Raw genomic sequence first — 25183 nt, 5'->3', positions numbered from 1 at the left:
CCTGATTTCCCCGCCTGCAGGTTGTCCGCCGCAGGACCCAGCGGAGGAAGTCTGGCATCACGTCGCTGCTCTTCGGTGAGAACTCCGCGTGGGTGGCCAAGCGCTGGGCTGGGCTCTGAGAGCGGGGCGGCAGGGGCGGTCAGACCTGGGGCGTCTGGCCTCACACCCCGTGTGGACTGCGCTTCCTTGGAGTCGGGACAGGGCCGGGCTGGGCCACGGCCGCCATTGCTCTCTGGGCCTCGCAGGGGAGGACGACCTGGAGGCGCTCAAGGCCAAGAACATCAAGCAGACGGAGCTGGTGGCCGACCTCCGGGAAGCCATCCTGCGCGTGGCACGCCACTTCCAGTGCACAGACCCCAAGAACTGCAGTGTGGTGAGCCTCAGGTCCCGGGCTGTGCACACAGCTCAAGCAGGGGCCCTAGCCCTGTTCCAAGCGCCCCCTCGCGGCGGGCTTTTCTGCCTCCACAGCAGGAGCTGAGCCCGGACTACAGCATGGAGAGCCACCAGAGGGACCACGAGAACTACGTGGCATGCTCGCGCGGCCACCCACGCCGGGCCAAGGCCCTGCTGGACTTCGAGCGCCACGATGATGACGAGCTGGGCTTCCGCAAGAACGACATCATCACGGTGAGCGGGGAGTGGGCACCTTCGTCCCCGCCAGCCCCGAGGCCACGGGCGGGTTGGCCGAGCCCTCAGGTGGCCAGAGCTCCCAGCCAAGGACGAAGCCAGGCAACTGGAGCTGTGCTTCCCGCCCTTTTCCTCCGCAGATCATCTCCCAGAAGGACGAGCACTGCTGGGTGGGGGAGCTGAATGGCTTGAGAGGTGAGGCCTCCGTCTGGTCCTGTGTCACACTGGGCGAGGGGAAGGCGGGCCTGGCTGGGAAGCTGTAGCGGGCACTGGGTTTGCTCAGACAGCGGCCTCCGTCGCTCCCGTGTGTCCTCAGCCCCACTGGGGGGAGCATCAGGACGCCAGGACGCCCGCTTCTCACGGGCCCTGCTTCTCCCACAGGCTGGTTTCCAGCAAAGTTTGTGGAAGTCCTGGATGAGCGGAGCAAGGAGGTGAGAGTACGCACGAGGCAGGCCCGTCCCCGGAGCCGCTGCTGCCTCTGGCCCGCGAGGCCTGCACCCTCCTTGCAGGGCCTGCGTCCCGAGCGCATGTGGCTTGTGGCAGTGGCTGTGAGGACAGGGAGGGGCTGGCTGGGGCCTCTCAGACCCTGTCCTCCACCCTCAGTACTCCATCGCGGGGGACGATTCTGTGACAGAGGGGGTCACGGACCTCGTGCGAGGGACCCTCTGCCCGGCCCTGAAGGCCCTGTTTGAACACGGGCTGAAGAAGCCTTCCCTGCTTGGGGGCGCCTGCCACCCCTGGCTGTTTATCGAGGAGGTGAGTCAGTCCTCTTCCCTGAGCCCCTGCACCCTGCGGAGCTGGTGGCAGGAGCTGGTGGGGTGGTGACCTGAACTCAGTTGGACTCTGTGGCTTTGACCTGGTATCTACCCCGTTGCCTGACGCTCACCCTGCCCCCCAGGCGGCGGGCCGGGAGGTCGAGAGAGACTTCGACTCGGTGTATTCGCGCCTAGTGCTGTGTAAGACGTACAGGTAACCCTGCCCTGGCCTCGGTGTCCTCCTGGCAGGGTCACCCGGCAGCCTGGGGCTGGGGATGGAGGAGGGAGAGGGAGCGGCCCGGGCCCACCAGGGCAGCGCTGGCAGCTTTGGTCCCCCCTTTCAGGTTGGATGAAGATGGCAAAGTCCTGACCCCAGAGGAGCTGCTCTACCGGGTAAGCAGGGCCGTGGGCGGGACAGGCCTTCAGGGTTGGCAGCTGGGGACACCTGAGTGACAGCTGTGCCCTCCAGGCTGTGCAGTCCGTTAACGTGACCCATGACGCTGCACATGCACAAATGGACGTCAAGCTCCGCTCCCTCATCTGCGTGGGGCTCAAGTGAGTGTCTGCACCGCTGCTGAGTGGGGGCTGCGGGGGGCCTGAGCTGGGCAGACGGAGGTGGAAGACGGCCAGGGTGGCTCCTGAAGCCCCTCCTCCAGCGTGAGACCAGCCACGGCTTGGGGCGCGGGGCTGGCGCTCGGGTTTTGGGGAGCACAGATTTCAGCAAGGTGAGCAGTGAAGGCTCACCAGGGATGTGGCTGCAAACTAGGGAGGGGCACCTGCCGGAGGGGCTGCAGGCTTGTGCGAGGCTCGGACCTTGGCCAGGCTGAGTGCGGTGTTTCTGCACTTGCCATGCAGCAGAGGGGCGGCCTCCAGGCTGCCCTGACCTGGAGAGGCGGGGCAGGGGTCCCCGAGACCTGCTCGGAACACACCGTGGGCCCACCGGCCAGCGAGCGGGCGTGTCGCTCCCCGACTGACCGGCGGGACTGAGGCCCCGGGGCCCGGGGTGGTGGTGGCCGAGTCTCAGACACGGGACCGAGGGGAGTGGGGGCCACAGGGACCTTGGGCCCCTGGGCACGTCTCCCCACGCGGAGGAGCCAGAGTGGCTGAGAGGGAAGGAGGCGGGGTCACCTGCATAGGCCATCAAGTGGAGGGAGGTTGGGGGTGCAGATGGAGGGGCCCTGGAGCGGGGGTGGCCCAGCGCGGTGCGGTGTGGGAGGGCAGAGCCCCGCCTACGGTCCTCAGGACCCTCTGCCTGGAGCCGCCCCCGACCCCGCCCTGCCTGTGGCCAGTGAGCAGGTCCTGCACCTGTGGCTGGAGGTGCTCTGCTCCAGCCTGCCGACCGTGGAGAAGTGGTACCAGCCCTGGTCCTTCCTGCGCAGCCCCGGCTGGGTCCAGATCAAGTGCGAGCTGCGGTGAGGAGGCCCGGCCCCGGGGGTGGGCCGAGGGGCGGGCCGAGCCCCCTGCGGCTGCTGACAGCCTCCCTCTCCCTCCGCCTCCAGGGTCCTCTGCTGCTTCGCCTTTAGCCTCTCCCAAGACTGGGAACTTCCTGCAAAGAGAGAGGTGGGTGGTCGGGTCCTGCCTTCCCCGGGAGGGATGGCGGCTGGGGCGGTGTGGGTGTTCGTGCTGGCGGGTCTCCCCCAGACGTGTGGGTGCTGAGGCAGGCCTCCTGGGGGCCCTGAGTGCTGGTGTCGCCTGTGAGAACCACTCTGGCCCCTTGGGCCCTGTGGTGTGCCCTGCGGCCGTGACAGGAGGGCCGTTCCTGTGCAGGAGGAGAAGCAGCCCCTGAAGGAGGGCGTCCAGGACATGCTGGTGAAGCACCACCTTTTCAGCTGGGACATAGACGGGTGATGCTCTTCCTCCAAGGACCCCGTCACACCCAGGCCTCCCCAGACCCCTTGGCTACCAGGCCCCTTCCTCAAGCAAGAAGAGAACAGCCCGGCGCTGGCCAGCCTCGGGCCCACCCCAAGCTGCAAGGTCGAGGGGAGGACACACTCGGGAGCTCTGGCTGGGCACCGTGGTTGGGAGTCCGGGGACACCGCCCTGGGTGTCAGAGTGCTGGTGGAGGGCAGCAGGTGGCAGGAGCAGAAGGTGGGGGCCTGGCTCAGCCTGTTACTCTCAGCGCCCGGGGGAGGGCTCTGCCCGGCCAGGGTCTTTACCAGAGGCCCCGGGCCCCAGGTTCACTGTGCTGAACAAAAACCTTGTGAGGTGGCATGCCACCTCTGTTCTGTCAGGTTTTGCTCAGGAGGAGGGTGGGGGTGGCTGAAGGCTCCCCGGCCTCTTTGATTTATAAATAAACTGTCTTTGAGAAGCATCTCTCCCACCTTCTGTCTAGCCAGCTGCACGTCCAAGGTTCTGCTCTTCCCAGAGAAGTGGTCCAGAATGCACAGCCAGGGATGGGAGGTGGCCTCACGGGGAGGTGCAGTCAGGGTCACAGCGTGGCACCCAGATGCTAGGACACCTAGGACACAGCCACACCACCCACCTCTTCCCTTCCATGGATTGAACGAGATGGACTAACAAGTGGGGTTTTTGTTTTTATTTTAAAAAGTTCACACAGCTTTCCCACCTCTGTCCCAGCACTGGTTCTGGTGACTCCATCCCTGATCCCCTATGAATGACAATGACAGGCCAGAAGGGAGGCCAGGCCCCAGGGCAGGAAGAGGCCATAGCTTGAGGGCCACCTCTGGCTCCACTGCTGTCCCAGGGCCGTGGTGGCTGCAGTGAGGCAGCGGGACGGAATGTGGGCAGGTGGCCAGGAAGCACCTCCGCCCTCATGGCACTGATAAGCAGGACAGGTGCGGCACAGGCTGTGATGAGGCGTCTACATGTCAAATACAAGTGATGGGTGGGGCCAGGGTAAGCTGTGTTCAGCCCCAGGAGCGGTGGCTTCAGGCCCTTCCGTGTGCACAGAGCAGAACGGGGGCGGGGGGCTGCATTCACCTCCCACCCCCCCCCAAGATATATGTGTATATGTGTATGGCGATATATAATATAGAGGTATATACACCTGTACAGAAAATGTTTGCCACCAACCACTAAATGGTTACACTACACCAAGACACTAAAATGGCAGGGAGCCCCCCCGCTCCCGGGAAGCCTGGGTCAGTGTTGGCATCACGAGGGTGGTGAGGTAGAGGCCCAGCCAGTTCCTTCCCTTGCAGGGAAGGGGGAGAGAAGGAAGGACATGCACCCCTTGCCCTGCCTCAGCCTCGCCTCCTGAGCAAACTGCAGCAGGCAAGTGCACCCCGACCTCACAAAAGGAGGTCAAATAGAAGCCCCTGGCCCATCCAGGCCTCCGAAACCCCAGGGTGGGACCCAGAGCTGCTTCTTGGAAGCTCTTCTCCTTGATGAGCCAGAGCCAGGTGTGGGGACACCCTCCTCCGGCCTCCCACGGAGGGGAAAGCAGGGCCTGTGATTGTCAGGACTCACGACCACGTGGAGAGGCTGCATCAGGCAGGAGAGCGCTGAGCTCCCTGGAGTTCCCGAGGTCTCCGACTTTCCAGCCCTCCCAGCCCCCGGCTCTGCAGCCCCCAGAGCTACAAGCAGGAATCCCAGTGTAGCTGCAAGTCGTGGCCGTCGAGGAAGTCTGTGGAGAAGAGGCTGGGGGCCGTGGTGCTGAGCGGGGCCAGGCTGAGCACCGGCCCGCCCGACGACAGCTCCAGCCAGTCCATGCCGTCCAGGTGGCCATCGGCCAGGTCCAGGCCCACGCCACTGGGCTCAGGCGCAAAGTGCAATTCCGAAGTGTCCATGGGGGAGGGGGGGTGGTCCAGGATGGCAGAGCTGCTCAGCATCTGGCTGTGGAGGTCGTCGATGAGGGAGAGGGGCTCTGGCCCCTCGTGCCCGCCGGTCAGCAGGGGCAGCCCTGTGCTGCTCTCCAGGAAATCCTCCAGGCGCCCAGGGAGGGCCGGCGAGCCGGATGGAGGCGGGACAGCCTGAGGGAGCTCGGCGGACGGTGACGGCTGTGTGGCCAGGGGTGACCCGCAGGCTGCTGTCAGGGGAGACTTCTCTTTCCCTGGCTCCTTGAAATCTGCTGAGATCTCTGCCAATCAAGAAAGTCAATGGGTGTCATAAACCAGCCTGACGATGACCTGCTGTTGGGACCCTGCCTTACACCACATACAAAAAAATAACTCAAAATGGGTCAAAGATCTAAATTTAGGAGCCAAAACTACAAAACTCTTAGAAGAAAAGGGAACATCTTCATGACACTGGATTTAGTAATGATTTCTTAGTTATAACACCAAAGGCACAGGCAATGGAAGAAAAAATAAACTGGACTACATAACAATTTTAAACTTTTGCACATCAAAGGTCACTATCGAGACTGAAAAGACTGCACAGCAACTATACTTCAAAAATATTAAAACAAGTGAAAAGAACCCATGGAATGGGAGAAAATATCTGCAAACTATGTATCTGGTAAATGATATCCAGAATAGATAAAGAACTAGAACTAAACAACAAAATCCAACTGAAAAGTGGACAGACAACTCAGACATTTCTCCAACAAGATATTCAAGTGGCGTATAAGCTCGTGAAAAGATGCTCAGCGTTATTAGTCATTAGGGAAATGCAAGTCAAAACCACAGTGAGGTATGTGACTTCACAACTACTAGGCTGGCTATTTTCAAAAAACTTTCTTGAAAATAAGTGTTGGTGAGGATGTGGAACAACTGGGACCCTTGTGCGTTGCTGGTATGAATGAAGACAGCACAGCTGTGTGGAAAACAGTTCTGTGGTTCCTCAAGAATTAAAATACAGAATATGACCATATGATCTAGCAATTCCACTTCTGGGTATGTACCCCAAAGAATTGAAAACAGACTCAAACAGATACCAGTGTTCATACAGCATTACTCACAATAGCCAAAAGGTAGCAACAACCCAAATGTCCAGTGGATGAAGGGCTGAACACAATGTGGTACATACACACCATGGAATACTATTCAGCCACAAAAAGGAAGGAAATTCTGATACAAGCTACAACACGAAGAACCTTGAGGACATTATGCTAAGTGAAGCCAGCCAGAAACAAAAGTACAAATAGTGTATGATTCCACTTAGAGAAGGTATCTAGAATAATCAATTCAGAGACAGGAAGGAGAAGAGAGGTTACGGGGGTGCGGGGGGGCACGGAGGAATGGGGAATTAGTGTATAAACGCCTGAACAGCTGTCTCCCACAGCACCAGCCTCTTCAACCCGCTTCAAGCAGGCTCTGGCCCTGGCCCCCCTGCAGCACCCTGGCTGAGGTCACCAGCTGCCACCACAACACAGCCCGGGACCGGATCTCGGTTCTCGTCTTCCCTGACCGCCCATCAGCAGCCCATGGCCTCAGGACGTCACCCTCTCAAGGGCGCACTCCCACCCTCCCCACCTGCTGCTCAGCCTCACTGGCTTGCGCCCCTGCCTCCACCTCGCCCTCTCTGCTCGCCCTGCCTCACTGCTCCGAACGCCCCCCTGGACGCCAGCAACTCCCCAACTCCTGACTCAGCCCAGACTTTGCCCGGGCTGGCCATGTGGCCCTCCACTCGGCTGTCTAGGGACTGAGGCTGCGACTGACGCGGCCACCACTCGCCCCGGCCCACGCCCCCGGCGCTCATGCTGCTGCACCCAGTAACTCCCCACACCCTCGGCCTCATCCTTGGCTGCCCTGGGGTCCCCTCGCCACACACCTAAGCCGTGAGGAAACCATACCGGCGCTCTCTCCAAGATACACCCAGATTCCAGCCCTTCCGCACTTCGCCGCTGACTCCCGGCCCACACACCCCGCTCGCGCCTGGACCACTGCGCCTGCCTCCCTGCTCCTGCCCTTCCAGCGGGGCAACCCTTCCCTCAAAGCTGTGCCATGGGGCTTTCCTGGTGGCGCAGTGGTTAAGAATCTGCCTGCCAATGCAGGGGACACGGGTTCGAGCCCTGGTCTGGGAAGATCCCACATGCCACGGAGCAACTAAGCCCGTGAGCCACAACTACTGAGCCTGCGCGTCTGGAGCCTGTGCTCCGCAACGGGAGAGGCCGCGACAGTAAGAGGCCCGCGCACCGCGATGAAGAGTGGCCCCCGCTCGCCGCAACTGGAGAAAGCCCTCGCACAGAAACGAAGACCCGACACAGCCAAAAATAAATAAATAAATAAATAAATTTAAAAAAAAAAAAAAAAAAAAAAAGCTGTGCCATGGCTTCCAGTGTCACCCAGAGCCCATGGGCCTCCGCCCGGCACCCACCAGGCCTCCCAATCTGCCCCTGGCGCCCCCCACCCCCGCCCCCCGGCGCCCGTCAGCCCTGCAGGCTCAGGAGCTCCCCAGGAACGCCTGCGGCTAAACTGCACCTGCCCGGCAAGGCTGACCCTGACACCCCTCGCACCTGCGACCCTTCCCGTCCCGGCTTTTCCTAACACCTGTCTGACATACAATAATTTACTTATTTCATTCACCGTTCATCTCCCCACGCTGGGCTATAAACCCCGCCAAGGCAAACGTCTCTCTTGCTCACTGCTACGCCCTGGGCTGCGGGCACGGCGCTGGCCACGCAGCAGGTCAGGGTCAGGCAAACGTGTGTCGAGGACGGCACCCCAGGGAGTCCCTGCCCAGGCCTTGGAGAAGGGACGCGTCTCACATGTTACCGCATCCAAAGCACCAGGCCTGCCGGGCATCGTGTTCAAGAACGAAACCAGGGCTTCCCTGGTGGCGCAGTGGTTGAGAATCTGCCTGCCAATGCAGGGGACACGGGTTCCAGCCCTGGTCTGGGATGATCCCACATGCCGCGGAGCAACTAAGCCTGTGAGCCACAACTACTGAGCCTGCGCGTCTGGAGCCTGTGCTCAGCAACGAGAGGCCGCGATAGTGAGAGGCCCGTGCACCGCGATGAAGAGTGGCCCCCGCTTGCCGCAACTAGAGAAAGCCCTTGCACAGAAACGAAGACCCAACACAGCCATAAATAAATAAATTAATTAATTAATTAAAAAAAAAAAAGTATAAAATAAAGCATTTAAAAAAAAAAAAAAAAAACGAAACCAAACCCAATAACCAACCAGCCTAGGAATGGAGACAACCTGTGAAGAAAGGAGGAGGTCGAGGAGCAGAGTGGCGGGTCTGGACTTTACCTCCACTCTGAATCAGAATGTCAAACAGGTCATCCATCTGCTGGCTTGAGGAACCATTTTCCTGTGGCACAAAAATAAGAAAACGAGATGGAAGTCCAGAACAAGAGGCCCCCCAGCCTGGCTCAGGGCACAGACCCTACCTTGTGGCCCTGAGCCAGCAGCCAGGCCCACAGAGCCCGGCGGCCTGCACTCAGGCTCCTGGAGCCCACACTCACTCCTGCCCGACGGCTGCTCTCCAAGGCCTCTCTGACCTGCGAGGCTGGCTCCTGCCTGCCCCACCGTCCAGCCAGGCCCGGGGGACTGTGGGAGCCGAGCCCAGCCCAGCCCAGCCCAGCCAGGCCCCGGTCCACCCTCTTTACCTGCTGTCTGGGCTGCTGGCTCACAGCTTCCTCATAGCCAGGTGGCTCCTTCTTCGGCAGAGAAGTGCGGGGCCCAAAAAGGGGCTGTGGCGGGTGCTCCAGGTCCCTCTGGCCTGGTGGGCCAGGGGCTGGAGAGCCAGGCTGGGACAAGAGCTAGACAGGAGAAAGGGAGGGAACCAGTGGCTGGGGCGAGGGTGACAGCCCAGGGCCCACACACTCCAGGCAGGCAAGGCGCGCAGCTCTGCCACCTGCACTGGCTCTCGGAGAGCTTTCGTGGAAGCCCCCGAGGAAGAAGGGATGTGGGATGGGGGAGGCCCTGACCTCTGACCCTACAGAGGGCGACTGGCTCCCTGGGGTTTGGTATAAGCCACACGGGGCAGAGGGGGGTCTCTGGGCTGATTCCCCCTCTCCCCCCTGGAGTTTCTGCCTGAGGCTGCTCAGGGGCCTGTGTCCCTTCCTGAGTACCCGAGTCCTGTCACTGCCCCCCTGACCCCCAGCTCGGCAGGGCTGAGAGGCCACACAAAGCCTAAAGCAGCCTCACCTTTGGACCAGGCTGAGTTGAGGGTCTGGGCTGCGAGGGTGGCAGCAGCAGGGAGCCAGCTGCCAATGTCACCTTGGTGGGGGACAGCTGGCCTCTCTGAGGGGAAGGAGAGGAGTGGAGCCCGCATCAGGCCCAGGCTGGCGGCCCTCAGTCTCTCCCAGGAGGGGCTTCCCCGACCCTCCCCTGGGCCTGTCCCACCCCACAGAGCAGGGGCAGAAGTGGCCCGGCCTGGGTGGGGCTGCTCAGGAGCCCTCGGCTGGGCACAGAAAGGTTGAGGCCAACGGGCCAGAGCAGTGGGCAGGCCCTCGTGGCCCCACCCTCAAGGCTGGGGGCCTCACACAGGTGCCTCAACCTTTTCAACTCTGAGCACCTTCCTGGGTGACACCGGGATGGCGATCCCCAGTTTCGGAGGGTTGAAGGGAAGGTTAAAGGACGCGAGCATAACCCACCCGGCCACGGGGGAGCCTGCTGCACAGGGCGCTGTCACGAAGAGTGCCTTCACACCCTCCTGGGGCTCCTGCCCCTCCCACACCCAGGTACCTGCTGGGGGCTCCCGCTGGCCAGGCCAGGGCCGTCTGCATTCTTATTGGTCACGGTGAGGACAAGGTGGGTCCCTGTGGAGTCAGTGAGGAGCGTGGGAGGTGTGACCCCCTTGATGAGGCTGGGGCCCTGTGGGCCCAGAAGCAGCTGCGGGGCCAGGGCTGGTTCAGGCTCAGGCAGCACGGCTTCCTGCTTCACCACCACGGCCGGGGGCACCAGGGTACAAGTGTCTACATGGTGGGCAGCGGGGCCCGCGAGGCTGGGGCCGAAGGGGTGATCAGGGCCCGGGGGCTGCCTGCTCAGCTGGCAGCTGGCAAGGCTGTTCTCCTGCTTCACTGAGGGGCCAAGAGTGACCTGGGCCGGGACTGGTTCAGGCTCGGGCAGCACAGCTTCCTGCTTCACCACCACGGCCGAGGGCACCAGGGTACAAGTGTCTACATGGTGGGCAGTGGGGCCCGCGAGGCTGGGGCCGAAGGGGTGATCAGGGCCCGGGGGCTGCCTGCTCAGCTGGCAGCTGGCAAGGCTGTTCTCCTGCTTCACTGCGGCACCAAGCGTGGCCAGGGCCGGGGCTGGGGCTGGCGTGGGCTGCTGGGCCCGCTTCTCCTGCTCCAGCTGCAGCCTGAGCCACTCCACCAGCTGCTGCTTCTGCCGGAGCATGCGGGTCAGCTCCTCGATCTGCTTGTCCTTTTCCTGAAGCATCTGGTCCTTGTCACGCCCCTCCAGCTCTGCCCGCATCCCAGGGCTGAGACAGCAGGACCCAGCGCGGGGGCCCTCCTCCTTTACAAGGATCTGCAGCGGCGAGGCCTGCAGGGTGAGCTGGGTCACTGGCGACGTCACCATCTCGCCAAAGGTGTCCCCGGGCGTGGAGTTCTCGTCGCCTGTGCTGAGCAGTGAACGCTCTGAGGGGGTGGGAGACACAGGGGGTGTGGAGCCCGTGCTGCCAAACTTCACCACTCCATTGCTGGTCACCGTGGCCACCACCACCTCAGCCGGGGCCAGGCCCGCTGCCACCAGGGTGGGCCCTGTGCTTAGCCGGGCCGCGGGGAAGGCTACCACCACCTCGCCAGCCTTGGGCAGGATGGAGGCAGCGGCGGGGGCCTTGGGTGCTCCAGCGGTGGGACTGACTTGCTCCTGGTAGGCACGCAGGCGCTCAATCAGGTCTGTCTTGGTGCCCGAGACGGGCAGTGACCGCAACTTCAGCTCCTGCTTCAGCTCTGCCACCTGCAAGGGGGTGGAGAGCCGGGCAGTCCTCGTCTGTCTGGACCCCAATGGCCACTTCGGGTGCATCAACCACCTGAGCCTCCCACAGCCCTGGGGGGCGAGACGTGCATCTGCCAGGCTGGTCCCCTCCTCCCCGCCGTCCTCACGCTGGGGGCGTGGTGCCTGGTGCTCAATAAATACTTAATTGAACTGACTAGATTTTACAGATGAGAAAACTGAGCTCATGAAAGTGAAATAACTTCTTCAAGATCACACAGCTGGTGATGGGCAGAGCTAGGAGTTAGAGCCGGGTATGAAGGACTCTGAGGCCCGTGTCCAGCTCCCCCCAAAAGGGCTGCATCTTGCTAGGGAGGGAGCAGACTGGTTCAGAGGACAAACTCTCCAGGGAGAATGTGATCCACTCCCCTTTCTGATCAGGGCAGAGAAAACAGGCCAGGCCTGGGGCGTCTCCCACCCTCCAAAGCCCAGGGCACGAGCGCAGCCTGTGGCCCAAGTGTGGGCTGCTCTCTCCCAGGCCAACGCAGCACTTGTAGAGCAGATTCAGCAGGGCAGTAGCCGGCCGCATGGAAAGGGCGGGTGCTGTAGTGGAGCCCTGAGTCTGAACCCTGGCTCTTCTGCCGGCCGGGCCCATGACCTCAGGCAAACCTCTCTATCCCTCGACGCCTCTGCTTGCTCATCCTTAAGCCGGGGTAACATTCCCCGTTTCTCACACTGCACTGTAGAGGCTGAGGAAAACGAGAGGTGCACAAGTGCTCAGTAAGCCCTGGGGCCCTGGACAGACACTGGCTGGCGGCGTTAATGACGATGGCCACGATGACAAGGCTAATGCCGCGGACGACCAGGGCCAGGCGGGCCTCTGCTGGAGCTCCGCTCTGCCTCCTGCAGCCGTGGTCCTGGGCCGGCCGCCTCCCCTGCCTGAGACCGAGCACCTGACCGCCCCCACGAGAGGCCAGGCTGGCGACGGCACAAGGCCTCCAGGGGGAAGGGCGCGACCGCCTACCTTCATGTCGTCCAGGTTGGCAGGCAGGGCCCCCAGCTTGCCAGTCAACGAGGTGCTGTTCTGACGTACCAGCCCACTGGGCCCAGGGGCGCCCGAGCCGGAGCTGCTGCTGGTAGCGGAAAGGCTGCGCGTCAGGGGGGCCCCACCGCTTCCCAGAGCCTCCCCTGCTGGCCTGAGAGGAAGAAAGGACAAGAATGAGCCCCCGCCAGGTCTCGCCCTCGGCGGGCCGGGTTGCCGGGTGGAGAGGAGCAAGGGGCAAGGGGCAAGGGCCCCGCCCACAGGGCACTCCGGCAGGACCCGGACCAAAGGGTCCTTCATGTCAGGGCCGCCCGCATCTGCCCGTCCCGGGTGCCTGCGGCAGGTGTGTGGGCGGGGCGGGGGGGCGGGGCCTACTTGGGCGGGGCGGGCAGGATGGTCTGGTAGTTGTAGTGCTGCTGCTGCTGCTGATTGAGGATCTGGAGCTGCAGGAAGAGCTGCTGCTGCTGCAGGATCCTGGCGTAGGAGGAGTCCATGGGGGGCGCCCCCTTGTCCTGCTTCTGGTCCGGGGGGATGTACTGGTGATACTTGAGCTTCTTCACCTTCGGCTTCAGCTCCTTGGCCTTCTTGCTGCGCTGCGACTTCTCACCGGCAGACTTGGGTTGGCTTTGCTGCGGGCACGGGAGACAGAGGGCGCCGTCAGGGGCAGCCGAGCGGCTTCTGGAAAGGCCCCGCCGCCCACCCCGCCCTGTCCACGCTCCCTGCCGGATGGCACCCCTCCCAAATCAGAGGCCTCCTCAGTGCCCAGGACTGTCCAGGGAGGGGGCGGGGGCTGATGGGGGCGGGGCTTGTGACTTGCTCTGCTCTTAAAAGAGCTTCTAGCCCAGTGCACAGGCCAGGCAGCCTCCCTGTGACCCTGAGCACAGAGTGAACGGGACGACGAGGTGAAAAGAGCTGTTCTACGGAGCTCGCGCAGCCCACACCGGGCGCTTCACAAAAACCGCGTCACACAGACCTGCAAAAAACCCTGCCTCCCCAGGAAGCGGCCCGTCTGCTCGAAAGGGAGGGAAGAGGCTCGGGGAAGCCCCGCGCTCGAGGCCGCACAGGGACTGGGATCCGCACCCGGGGCTCCAGAAGCTCACGTTCATTCACGACGGGGCGGCCGGCACACAGGGAGGCCGTCTCCCGGGTGAGGCGGGTGGAGGGGGTGTGGGCAAGAGCAAGCAGGGCGCTGAGCGCTGGGGAAGGAGCGAGGAGGGCCTCGCGGCTCCTGAGCAGAGAACGGCGGGTGGAAGGGTGGAGACTCGATGCGGGGCTCAGTTGGGGTCTGACCAGGGCGCCGTGGGCACTGACGGGATGTGGACAGAGGTGACCGACTGTCCCGAGGCAGAAGGGACAACAGAGCATGTGGCAGCCAAGCAGCTACAAGGTCACGGTTTTGAGCTTCGGCAACAGCACCTGACAACGGTGGCCCCTTCGCAGAAGTCGGGAAGAGGTGGCGGTTGGCCAGGGTAGGGAGAGCTGGGGAGAAGGCGCGGGGCTGCTGGGACCGGAGAGCACCCGAGAGGAGGGAGGGGGGTCCACTGAGAGGCCCCGGCAAGGCCGAGGGCGCGAGAACGAGGCCGAGGGCAGCCCGGCAGCACCCCGCTGAAAGGGAAGAGGACGGGGAGCCCAGGGAAAGCCCCCAGAGAGAGGAGCGCGACCTGAGGCAGGTCTGAGGCAGCTCGGGGCTCAGCTTGGAGGAGAGTTCGTGGCGGGGCTGGGGAGCTGGGACAGAGGCCGAGGCACTACCGGGAAAGAGGAAGTTGGATAAACACACATACGCTGTTCTCGCAAACGGGGAGTGGGCAAAGGAAGGCACCAGTCGTGTGACGAGGAGCAGGTCTGAGGGAGGAATTTGGGGGGAAAACCTCAGACATCTGTGGCCAATCAGGAATAGACTGCAGAGGCAAGGGAGGTGCCGGCTGCTGAGGGAGCGGCCGGGAGCCAGCAGGGCGCTAGGGCACCACTGACCGGGAGGAGCAGGCCTGGGGCGGAGACCCCGCCAACCACCTGGGAGCGCCCGGAGGCACAGGAAGGCTTCGCTAAGGCTGTGAGCCGCAGGAGAGGAACGTGGGCCGCCAGAGGCTCCAGGCCAGGGCCAGGGCCAGGGCCTGTGTGGCGGGACTGGAGAATCAGTCAAGATGGGAAGCAAGCCGGGCGGGAAGGAAGGGCACCTGCCCAGCAGGCGTGGAGCACAGGCTGGAGGGCGGCAGTCAGGGCCAAGGTCCCAGAGGCCGAGGGAGGAAGCTTGGCCGAGCGGGGAGGACCGGACAGCGGCTCTTGGTGCTGCTGAACTTAACCTCAGCGTCCAGCACCGTGTTCCCATACAAAGGTCCCCATGGGCGTCTCGTGGGGTTGACGGTAAATGCTGTCCCTTCAGGTATCTTAGGTCAGGCCTTGGAGGAAGAGAGTGACAACAAACACCCGGCACGGCCGGCTGGGTGACCTCAGGCCCGTCACCTCACTTCTCGGTTCTGTCATGGCCTCACGAGGCTGTGAGTGGACAGAGGGGACGTGTGGGCGTGTCTTCCTGCGGCGGGCAGGAGTGAGAGCCTGGCCCGCAGTGCTCAGTGAGCAGTGGCGGTGGCTGTGACGGCCAGCGTGCGTGAAGGGAACAGGAGATCTCCCAGAGCACTGTGGTGACCTCGGCTGGTCCCCGACCAGGAGGAGAAGAGAGCCAGCCCCACTCCCCACACTGGGACGGAGTCACGGCAGGGCTCAGAGGGGCACGGGGAGGAGAGGGCGGTCAGCTAGAGGTCTGCACCTTAATGAGCGTGGGGAGGGGCTTGGCGGTGGCGACCGTGGTTCCGTTGGCGAGGATGGGCGGCGGCGGAGGCTGCTCCGCCAGGAAGACTGTTTCTGCAGACTCTGGGCCCACGGGGAGTTGAGACAAGACCTGGGAGAGAAGAGGGGAAGTGAGGACACACCCACCCCTTCTCGTGGTCCCAGAAGCTGCGCCATCTCCAGGCTTCAGCCGGTGGTGTGTCCCTGTCCTGCCCTGCCCGGAGGTGGGTGGCTGTCACCCCCTCGGACGCCATCACTGTTAGGGGGCAAATGACGGGCAAAGACGAGAGGGATGAAAAGAACAGCCTCCAGGGTGGCAAGGGGAGAGGGAACTAGAAAAGGGGAAGACAGAGGGTGGTGAAATATCATGGAACTGAACACACTCAGGAGAAGCGGCTGTTCTGAACGAGCGGACATGGGGCAGCAGGGAGGCCTCTGCATCTACCCGCAAGGCTGCCCAGCCGGCGTCCTCCACGAGGGCCACCGCCGCACTTCCTGGCTTCCCCGTCCCACCTGGCCCAAGTGAGGGACCTCCTCCTGGGCCGCTCCAGTAGCTCTGGGGCCTTTGAGCAGGGGAAGCACCTGGAGCGGACAAGCTCACCTGAGCGGGGGACACAGAGGCGGCACTGGGCAGCGGCTCGCTGACTCGGGCTTCCAGGGGCGACGGCACCGACTGGGACTCATGGCTGGCAGGCTGCTCAGGAGATAAGGCGTCGCTGCTGTCCTCATCGAAGGAGGAGCTGTCTGCTACTTTCGGGTAGTTCACCTGGCCCACTGGAAGCCAAGGCCAGGGTGAGACGGGAAGAGGCTGTCCCAGCGAGGCGCCTGCCCCCCTGCCCCGCGGCCCCGCGGCCCCAGCAAGCAGCGGGAGGAGGAGTCCAGCAGCCGACCTGCCTCCTGTGTCCGAAAGAGCTCAAGGAAAGCTTGTCATCACGACCCCGAAACAAAGGCCAGGAAGAGTCAGTCCCACCAGGCCATCAAAGCACTCCCCTTGGTGGTGAAAGGCCTGATTGCTACCCCCTTGCTTTTAACTCCACCCTGCATTCAGTGTTCCAAGTCAGGGTCTGCCCTCCCGCCCCACAGCCTGCCCCCTCCTCCACCTCCACTGCTTCCCTGCTGTTGAAGGCACTTTACTCCCATCCTGTGGCTGCACAAAACTCTCCTCTTCTCCCAGAGGCTCATGGACCCTGCGATCAGGGACGGAAGGAGTTTGGGTAACAGCTATGCAGGTGCAGCTTCTCCCTGGGCTGCCCGACTCCCCGAAGACCAGGAGGAACAGACAAAAGAGCCTCCTGGAGAAGGGCCGCCTGCTTGCACAGGTGAAGCAGATCAGTGGAAGGACAGCGACCTCCCTTCAGCAGCCAGTGACTGCCAGAGACCCACGTCCTGGGGGCAGGCCTGCGCTCCTGGGCAGGGACCAGGCTGGGTGGGAGAGGCGGGAGAAGCGGGGACCCGGCGTGGGAATCCCAGATGTAGAGGGAAGGAAAGAAGGGGACGGGGCAGGCAGGGTATTTCAAAAGACTCCTGTCACAACCCCGCCGCCAGCACGGTCAGGGGAGAAGTTCTGCACCGGCACTGTCCACACGGGGAAAGAGGCAGTGGCGCAGAGGTGAGCCGGCGGCCCTGCCGGGGACGCTGCCGCGGCGGGAAGACCACAGATGAGGAACAGGAGCAAGCCTGGAACTCTCCCAGCAGACCCTCCCCCGCTCCAGGGCCGTGACCCGAGGCCCTCTGCCCCTGGGACCCGGCAGGACGCCCCTGAGCTTGTCCCCTACCCCCTCACCCGCCCTCCCAGGGGCCCGCAAGGAGTGCGGAGGGGACGCAGCTCACTGACAGTGGGCCCTTCTCGCCGGTCACGCTAGGTCTAGGTGCCCTCCCACAGCCTCTTGCTCCCAGAGAGGGGACCTGCCATGGCACAGCAGCCACAGGACAACGGGACTCAGGACGGAGGAGCTGCGGGTCCACCCCCGCCTCAGCCCGGCCTGAGGAAGCTGCTGGCCATGCCGCAGCAGCCCCAGGGCCGGTCAGGCCAGGTCACTGCGGGGCCCACCCGTCTCCCGCAGCCAGGGCGGCCCGGATGGGGTCCTGCCCGGCAGGAGTTCACGGGCCAGGCACCCTGGAGCCCAGCCGCTGCTCTGCTGGCGGGAAACGTGGATGCTGAGGGGAGGCTGGGCCGGGCATGACTCCGACGATCAGCTGGCAGCGCGTGTGTGAGCAGATGGCCGCGGGTGGGTGCGCGCTGGAGCCAGGGAGGCGGAGGCTGTCTGCGAGGCCCCTCCCATCCCGGCGCGCACCCAGCTCTGCCTCCCCCTCCATCCCCCGCCTCCTCGGCCTCTCCTCTGACTCCTTCCTCTCAGCCCTAAACATCCTCCTTGACCACTGTCTCCCTCTCTCTCCTCTCCACTCTCCTCCTGAACAGATGGACCACGTTTGCTGTCACCACTGCCTCGCCTCCTGCTCACTCCTTGACCTGCACACTCACGGCCGGCGAGTGCTCCTTTCTCCCCAGTCACCAGTGACGACCTCGTTCCAAACAGCTACTTCCCAGGCCTCAGACGAGCCGTATTCCGCCAGGGCTCCAGGCCACACTGCCCACGCTGTCCCCTCTGCCTGCGATGTCCCTCTGCACCCTCTCTACTTGGCAAACTGACTCAGTCTCCAGGTGGGCCCCAAACATGCCGTCAGCCCCACCGCCGTCCGCGTCCCTGAGAGACGCCTGTCTCGGATGGGCTCTCGCTGCCCCTGCCACACACCTGCCGTCCTACACTGGCCACGACAGAGCCGCCAGCTGGTCTGTAACGAACGTCACTGCCAACAGCAGCAGCCCTTCCCCGAGTCTCCCCGGGCGCCCAGGACTGTGCCGGGCCCTTCACAGCCATCATCACCTGGGAGCCTGCAAACTGTCCCGAACAGCAGGTGACTTGGCTACGATGTCACAGGGCCCTGGTCTTTCTAACTATGTGGCGCCACACGTGCCTGGGAGCTAGACTCAGAAATCACTTGTGCACACGGCAGCCTTCTCCCGTCAGGCTGAGCTCTCCGAGGGCAGCAGCGGCATATTCTGTTCGTCTCTGTAATGGCAGGACTCACACAGGCCTGGCGCGTGGCTGACTCCCCGCAAACATCTACCAGATCTGGGCCGGCTGGAGAGTCCAGAACTGACCTTGGCCCAAACGCTGCCGTGGAATCTGCTGAAGATCCGGGTAGGAAAACACTGACACGAGGTGAAGTGAATGCCAGGGCAAAGCAGGGAATTAAAGGGGAAGAGGGCGGTCGGGGCACGGGCTGCCAGCCTCCAGCTCGGAGCCACCGCCTCTGCGGGTGCAGATGAGGCCCCAGAAACCGGTCTCCTCTGAGCCAGGGCTTGGGCCCAACGTGGCCTGCTTTGGGCCTACTCCTGTGCCCTCCCCTGCCCTGCCCAGAGACCTAGCTCACTTCTACGGCGAGAGCACCTGAGCCTCCTGAAGGCACGGCTGCTTCCCGGGGGCAGGTCTCAGGCCTGCGGCAGCAAAAGAAACATGTCTGTACCAACAGTTACCAAAGTCTGAGGGAATCATGTCTGAACGCCTGAGCATGGCACACGAGGCCCTGCACGTCCTGGACTCTGTGGCCTCCCCCCTCGCATCTCGACACCCGCGTCCAGCTCCACGTGCCGGCTGCTCCTTCTGCCCGCTGCATACACTTTAATTCCCACTCACCCTGCACCCCCATCTGGGCCTCACCTCTTCTGACGCCGATGCCCCCTGTCGGGGCTGGGGTGGGCGGCCCTCCATCTCACTCTCGCCTATTTCCTTGCCTGTATCTGCTCCTGGGCTTGAGCTCCGTAAGGACGAGGGGCTTGGTCTGCCTTGTGGGGCTGTGGCCCTAGCACCTAGCACACTGCTTGGATCAATCGACCTTTACTGAGTGAACTATCTGAGGAGAGTGCCAGGCTCCAAGAAGAGATCTCACTAATGAAAAGAAACCGCAGGTATAGTTTGAAGGTCCCAGCGTCTCCACCTGCTCACACACACCAACCCCGACATCTATCTACCTTCTCCGGGAAAGAGGGACAAGCCCCTGCGCTCACAGAGATGGGAAGTGGCCAGAGGCCTCTCTGTCACTGACGTAGTTACTTTGGCACGGCGCTGATCTGTGAGGCCACTGGCGCTGTCCCAGGCTCATAGGACCCGTTTATCAGGCTCTCATACTCTGTACCTCGGCTCCCCCAAGGCTAAGCAGGCAGTCAGGGAGCAAGCGGTCCAGAGCCCATTCCCTCTGCGCCCCGCCTGCAAGTCCACACGTGGTGGCCGGGCCTCCTCACCAATGATGGCTTCCTTCAGGCTAGACTCCACAGGCAGGATATTCTTCTCCACCAGCTCCATGGGGCCAGGCCTCTGCGCAATCTTCTCGTTGAGGTCATCGGCCAGCCTGGCTCTTTTCAGCTTCAGCTGCTTGGCCTGCAGGGAAGGCTCGGCCGAGGTCTCTGCCCATGGGAGAGAATGGAGTGCAGGAGGATATAGGAATGAGCTGGTTCTGCCCTGGGAACTCCAGAGCAGCTCCCCTTCCCTCTGGGGAAGGAGTAGAGACCATGAGAATGCAAATCACGTCCCAGGCAGAGTATGGTGACCCGGCTTGAAGTTTCACAAGGATAGAAGAAGGGGGCCCCGCTGTGGACAGTGTGTGGTCACACGCAACAATGGTCACTAGGCGCAGGCTGGCCCAGACGACTCTCTGAGGTGGAGCCAGAGCTGAAAGGGCACCAGGCAATGGGTGGTGTCTCCTCTCCCTCAAGCTCGCTGAGTTATGGGGACAATTCTCCTCCCTGCTCTGGGCCTCAGTGTCTTCCTCTGCGAAGTGTGGGGTTCAGTCTAGGAAGGTCTTCTTCCAACCCCAAAGTGGTTTCAAAACCAAACAAAAAAATGAATAGACTCAAGCCAAAACCTTTCCTTCCCTAGAATGAGGAAGCAAGTGTGTGTGGGCAGGTGGAGTACATCTGGGATGATCCTGCTTGTACTTCACAGGTGCTGCTGTAAATACTGAGTGAGTGAATGAATGGATGGATGGACAGATGAATGAATGAATGAAAACAGAAAGTAAACACATTTAAAAACAGAGTTGAAGGAAAGGATTTCATACCGAGGTTTTATGAGATCCAGGGCCACCACATGGCCATAGAAAAAGGAAAGCCACCCCAAGAGAATGTGACTGTGCTTCTTTGGGAATTCCCAAAAACCAGTGGTGGTGCCCACAGCACTGCCGTTTTACTGCGTTAAGGCTCTGGCTTACACTGTCAACAGAAATGGGAGTGACGAAAAAGAGGGAAGACGAAACGTGGGTGGTGCAGGGGTGAAAACAGTGAGAACGAGGGTTTAGATGAAGAAGCATTTCCAATCTAACACACCTTCCAAAATGTGCATCCTGACCAGCTCCGATCTCTCCGGCCGGGAACGAATCTTCCGCTTCAGGTAGTCCTCTGTCTATAGAAAAAACACACCAAGCAGCTCTCAGATCCAGGTCACAAGCTTATGGCATGAACAGGACCAAAAAGCAGCCGTGCCTTTAGTGGGTCACCTCTGCAGCCCCCACGACCTCAGCCTGGAGACTGCAGGGTCCTGAGGCCTGAAGGATGTGTCCACTTTCAGCGCACCTGCCAAGGGCATCATCCATCTGTCAAGACCATTTGTCGCTCTGAGGCTGGACTACTAATATATTTTTTAATCTATTACTTTTACTATCATAAAAGTAATATATGTTATGTTCATCAAAGAAAATTCAGAAAATTAGAAAGTAAAACCACAATAAAAATTTTTAATCATCCACCGTTAGTATGTGGGGATATTTGTTTCTAATCATTCTTCCATGTAAAAGATAAGTTTAATTTTGCAAAGCTGTAATCATACTGAATATAATTTTATACCTTATTTCAAAAAACTTGGCATTGCCTGATAGCATGAGCATTTTCCATTCACTCTGAATGGCTGCCAAGTAGAGTACTAATTTTGATACATGGTGTCATAGCTCTAGTTCCTTAAAGTCTCATGTCCTCATTTCTGCACTTCTGAGACAGCAAGCAAATTAAACCATTCCCTCAACAGTCCCAGAGCCAGCCCACTGCCCGGCTCTCACGTTATAATGTATATGTGACTCCGGATTTGTCTGACTCTAGAGCCTGTGCTCTTAACCTTTGCACCAGAATTTTACAAACCATAGGTCAAGACCATTAGTGGGTCAGGACCAGCACAGGATAGGGTAGGATAGGACAAGACAGGACAGGACAAGACAAAGTAGGGTAGAGTAGAATTGAATAGAAAATAAAGTATCAGAGCATACTGCATGCCTGCAGCAAGGTAAAGACTTGCTCCTTGGACTGGCCTTGGTGCTCTGACTGGGCAGCTCTGTGCCAGCCCCAAGGTGGTGCTGAGCTCTCCAGGAGATGGCTCACAGTGGCCGCGGGTTCAGGGTCTATCACCCATCTGCAGTGGGCAGAAGTACTGCCATGGCTGCCAGAGAAGACGGCAGAAGAGGTGTCGTACACTGCAGGTCTTCACAGACAGCAGAGGGAGGCATACGGTACTGATGAAGAAAACACCTGGAGTCCACACACCAAGGTTTAAATCCCAGTAAGCTTGCCACTTACTAGCTGGGCAAGTTACTTAACCTCTCTTAGCTGCATCTATTAAGATAAAGATAATAACACCTAATTCATAAGAGCTGACGTGAACATAAACAAGAAAAGGGTATAATTTCACATATAAAAGAACTCAATAAACTAGTAGCTGTACTCATTAGTTCATATTTACTCCTTGCCTTGGAGAAGCAGGCCAGGAAATGGTGCCAAGTCTTAAGACTGGGTTGAGGGCACAGGCGATGGCATTCCTTCTCTCCCTGCTGTGCTCTCTCGTCCTCCCAGCCACTGAAACAGTGCAGCTGGTCACTCCTTTGGTTCCCAGGACCTGTGACCTCATTCTTCCCACTCACTCTAAGAGTTAATCATAATTTTCCTTAGAAATTTGTTAAAAATAAATAAAGACAGAGATAGTAAGATAAGTCTTGGAGGTAAATACTTCAGAGTCTCTGAAAGAGCTGTGGGTCTTAGGGAGCCCCGGCCTATGATCCTCCAGCTGGGGAGGTTCTCTTCCCTTGTCTGTGAAGGGGCTGAGAGGGGGAAGCATGTTCTGGCGACTTCCCCATCTCCGCCCACACTGGGCAGCAGAATATCCCCTGAGGCCCCCGAGGGAACTGAAACTGAGGGGGACAGGGCAACAAGCCAGGTGCTGCAGTGCGAACCTGAGCTCGGCGGGACCCAGCTTCTGCTTCCACGGCCTCAAGTGGACCCTGCTGCTCAGAGGCACACGGAGGCCAGTAAGGTTTCCATGCCCATTCTGGAGAGGTGTGGGCAGTGTGGCCAGACAGAAGGGACCACCACTCAGCAAGCTCTTCCGTGGCTGGTGGTCGTGTCCTAACAGCTACAAAAGGCTAAGTGGAATTAAAGATGGGGAAATACTAGTGGTCTCCAAACCAAAAGAAGGGAGGTGACCATTACATACCCTTGAGTGTACTAAAGGAGGAAACTCATTCTGATCATGGCCCATATCATCACACTGGGAGACGCTGGGGTGGGGATGAAGCAGAAAAGCCAGAGCTTTCTATTTAGAACCGTAAGGCCAGGGCTGACCCTGGAGGCAACGCTAGACTGGAAGGAAGATGACAGCAGCACAACGGGCTTTGAAAATGCTCTTAGGAATCCTTGGGAAGCAAGGTGCCTTACCCTGGCCCGCTCCAAGCTCCTTCTCTGCTCATGAAATGCAGCTGGACTTTTCAAAGCTGTTGGGAGAAGAATCATAAAAGAATTACTTTATAGTGAAGCATCATGTCTACTGCTACAATTTACAGTGGAGAAGGTATCTTAAATTCAAGTTAATTTTAGCAGTACTATTAATATCAGCTGAAGTGAAGAAGAAAACGGCACCTGAGTAAGCACATATCTTTATGGTTCAGCTACCCCATCAAAACAATTCTGGTTACTTTGTTCCTAATGGAAAGAGTCACTGCCTAAGCTTGGGCTCTATAAGGTGCACCCACGGAATATAACTTTAATATAATCCTTATGGAGCAGTCAACTCTCCAAGAATGCCCACTGGGCCTCCCTTTACTCTCGGGGAGACCGGGACACAGAGCAGAGCTGCAAGTTGGGTCCACCCACTTTCCTTCTCCAACCTCATCAGAAATCACAAAGTGACCGAACTGTTTGAATGAGGCAGTTAAACCAAAAAGACATGCATCTACTTGGGTGCCATTTCCTTCTTCGGTTCAGCTGGTATTAATAGTGCTGCTAAAATTAACTTGAATTTCATCTTGAAGGACTAAAAGAACTTCACCATGATTGTATGGTTAACCTTGGTGCACACAGCCAGCAGCTGACCAGAAGGCTCACTGTATCCCCCATCAGGGACCCGGCTCTATTCTGGGGCTACCATCACATGGCCATAGCTCGCAACTCAGCAAAGCACACCAAGGGTGGGGAGACCAAAGCAGGACCCTCTACAAATGCAGTGCCGTGAAGAGAGTCTGTGTCAAAAACTCAGCAGATAACGAGTTGGGACACCCTGAGGATGAGAGGGGAAAAGGCCTGACTCACTTCAAGTAGGGAACAACAGCAGTAAGAGAGAAATTTGTAAGACCGTGGTCAGTTTCACTTCTGCTGCCCTAGAATTTCAGAGCAGCTGTGAAACTGTGTGTGGAGATAACTTTTGCTGGGCTGCTGGCTGTGGTAGGAGTGCAGGGGTAAGGAGACGCTAAAAGTAGCCAGAGCACAGATATGACCCTAGCCTGCCTGGGCCTTTGCACTTCCTCCCCACATCCCACCCCCAGGGGCTGGGCCTCAGCAGCAACAGTCCCCGAAGAAAGCTCCAAATGTCACTGCAGTACTTCTTTTTTTCTTTAAGTTTTTTTTTTTTCTAATATTAAAGTAAAAAAGAAACTATCATTTTAAAAGATCAGTTGGAAGTACCCTATGTTCTAACGGCAGGGGGAGTGCTAGATTTAACAAATAATCTCTAAGGAAAACCAGCACAGGCTCCCTCCCCAACCTACCAGAGCATTCCAAAGCACGACCCAGGCCATCCCAGCTCTAATCTGAAGGTCTTGGCATCTCAGTGGGTAAGCAGACAACCCCTGCACCTGCTTCTACTGAGTAAAGCTGGTTCAACTCCAAAATCAGCCTCCAGAAGTCCTGATATGCAGGGTGTGATGGACCAGCAGGGAATGAACACACAACCTTGCTCTAGGAGCGCTGATCACACGGATGAGACGAGAAGCACTAAGAATCAAAGCAAAACTCAGTGTCCGCCCCACCCCACCCCCAGCTGCCTTTCTGCCTTAGTTTTCTCCACGGCTCGTCACCGCCTGATACCCTGGATGGTCATACTGCATCTCTCTCTATTCACTGCCAGCCTCCTACCATTACAATAAGCTCCTCAGGGCACGGCAGGGTGTTTGCCTACTTCTTTCTGACAGTACCCCCGCCACGGAGAGCACATAAGTCATTCAATGAATTAATGAATATTCTATAAGGAATGGACACAAAGTGTACACTGGTGACAGGAAAACTAGAGGATTCTGTGAGCTCTAAACTTTCATTTGTACAGCCAGAATTAGGCTCTCATCTCGGTTCAAAACTTCACAGAAGTCCCAGATATAAAAGCAAGACATGTGCATGCCTGTCCTGGGTTCTACCAGTTACTGCTGGTGTGACACGGGGAATGACTGCTTTCCAGGTCTCATTTTCTTCTTCTGTAGAGTCAAGTCCGCCCACCTCCCAGAACTCCTGTGACAACCGAAGGAGAGTGAAGGCTCTGCAGCCAGTGGCGCCCTCACCAACACATTTAGGGTGCTGCTGTCATCACGCGCAGTGATTTGGTTGAATCAGGGCTTAGATTCCCACACGGGCCAGCTAGTTCCTACACCACGGTCACAGACAAGTTGGCTAAACACCAGTCAGCGTGCAACGACCTACACTGGCTATCCTAAGGGGTAAGGCACAGATCCAGCTTCTGGAAAAACAACTCACAAAGCGCAGAATTTCTTGATGGAAGGGGAGTGCAGCATCTTCATGTACAACGAGGGTGTTGCACCATGAGTGGGGGTAAGTGACAGGTGAACTGGCTGTACTGTACGTGACTTCCTGCTTCCATCGAGTTAAGGAAATCTCTGCGTAATAGCGAGGATGCCTACCTTCTGTGGTGGGCACGGTTCTAAAT

The 25183-nt window shown here is 59.6% G+C and overlaps 2 protein-coding genes across 15 annotated transcripts in view; one reads left to right on the top strand and one right to left on the bottom strand.

The window, feature by feature from the left end:
• The window catches only part of SGSM3 (small G protein signaling modulator 3), a 34650-nt gene extending 31273 nt beyond the window's left edge, over window positions 1-3377 (top strand). The window contains 13 exon segments of the mRNA XM_082420605.1: window positions 21-75; window positions 246-373; window positions 472-627; window positions 768-822; window positions 1009-1058; window positions 1231-1383; window positions 1526-1596; window positions 1727-1775; window positions 1852-1937; window positions 2625-2658; window positions 2661-2794; window positions 2882-2942; window positions 3150-3377. Of these exon segments, the coding sequence (XP_082276731.1) occupies window positions 21-75; window positions 246-373; window positions 472-627; window positions 768-822; window positions 1009-1058; window positions 1231-1383; window positions 1526-1596; window positions 1727-1775; window positions 1852-1937; window positions 2625-2658; window positions 2661-2794; window positions 2882-2942; window positions 3150-3230 (1113 nt within the window). The 3' untranslated portion in view covers window positions 3231-3377.
• A 209-nt stretch (window positions 3378-3586) lies between these two features.
• Window positions 3587-25183, bottom strand: part of MRTFA (myocardin related transcription factor A) — a 201982-nt gene continuing 180385 nt past the window's right edge. For 6 of the 14 annotated variants that reach the window (XM_082420586.1, XM_082420582.1, XM_082420590.1 and 3 more), the window contains 12 exons: window positions 22693-22748; window positions 20326-20401; window positions 19246-19407; window positions 15544-15716; window positions 14923-15054; window positions 12534-12787; window positions 12141-12312; window positions 9920-11140; window positions 9380-9475; window positions 8839-8991; window positions 8429-8540; window positions 3587-5421 (listed from right to left, as the gene is read on the bottom strand). In XM_082420586.1, the coding sequence (XP_082276712.1) occupies window positions 4919-5421; window positions 8429-8540; window positions 8839-8991; window positions 9380-9475; window positions 9920-11140; window positions 12141-12312; window positions 12534-12787; window positions 14923-15054; window positions 15544-15716; window positions 19246-19407; window positions 20326-20401; window positions 22693-22748 (3110 nt within the window). In that variant the 3' untranslated portion in view covers window positions 3587-4918. The remainder of the gene's footprint in view (window positions 5422-8428; window positions 8541-8838; window positions 8992-9379; window positions 9476-9919; window positions 11141-12140; window positions 12313-12533; window positions 12788-14922; window positions 15055-15543; window positions 15717-19245; window positions 19408-20325; window positions 20402-22692; window positions 22749-25183) is intronic. The other 8 variants (XM_082420583.1, XM_082420592.1, XM_082420585.1 and 5 more) reach the window with 5 other exon arrangements.

Source organism: Balaenoptera physalus (genome assembly GCF_965194825.1).
Source record: "Balaenoptera physalus genome assembly, chromosome: 13".
Classification (NCBI taxonomy): domain Eukaryota; kingdom Metazoa; phylum Chordata; class Mammalia; order Artiodactyla; family Balaenopteridae; genus Balaenoptera; species Balaenoptera physalus.
Note: the sequence above shows the minus strand (reverse complement) of the source record. Positions and strands in the feature narration are given on the sequence as shown.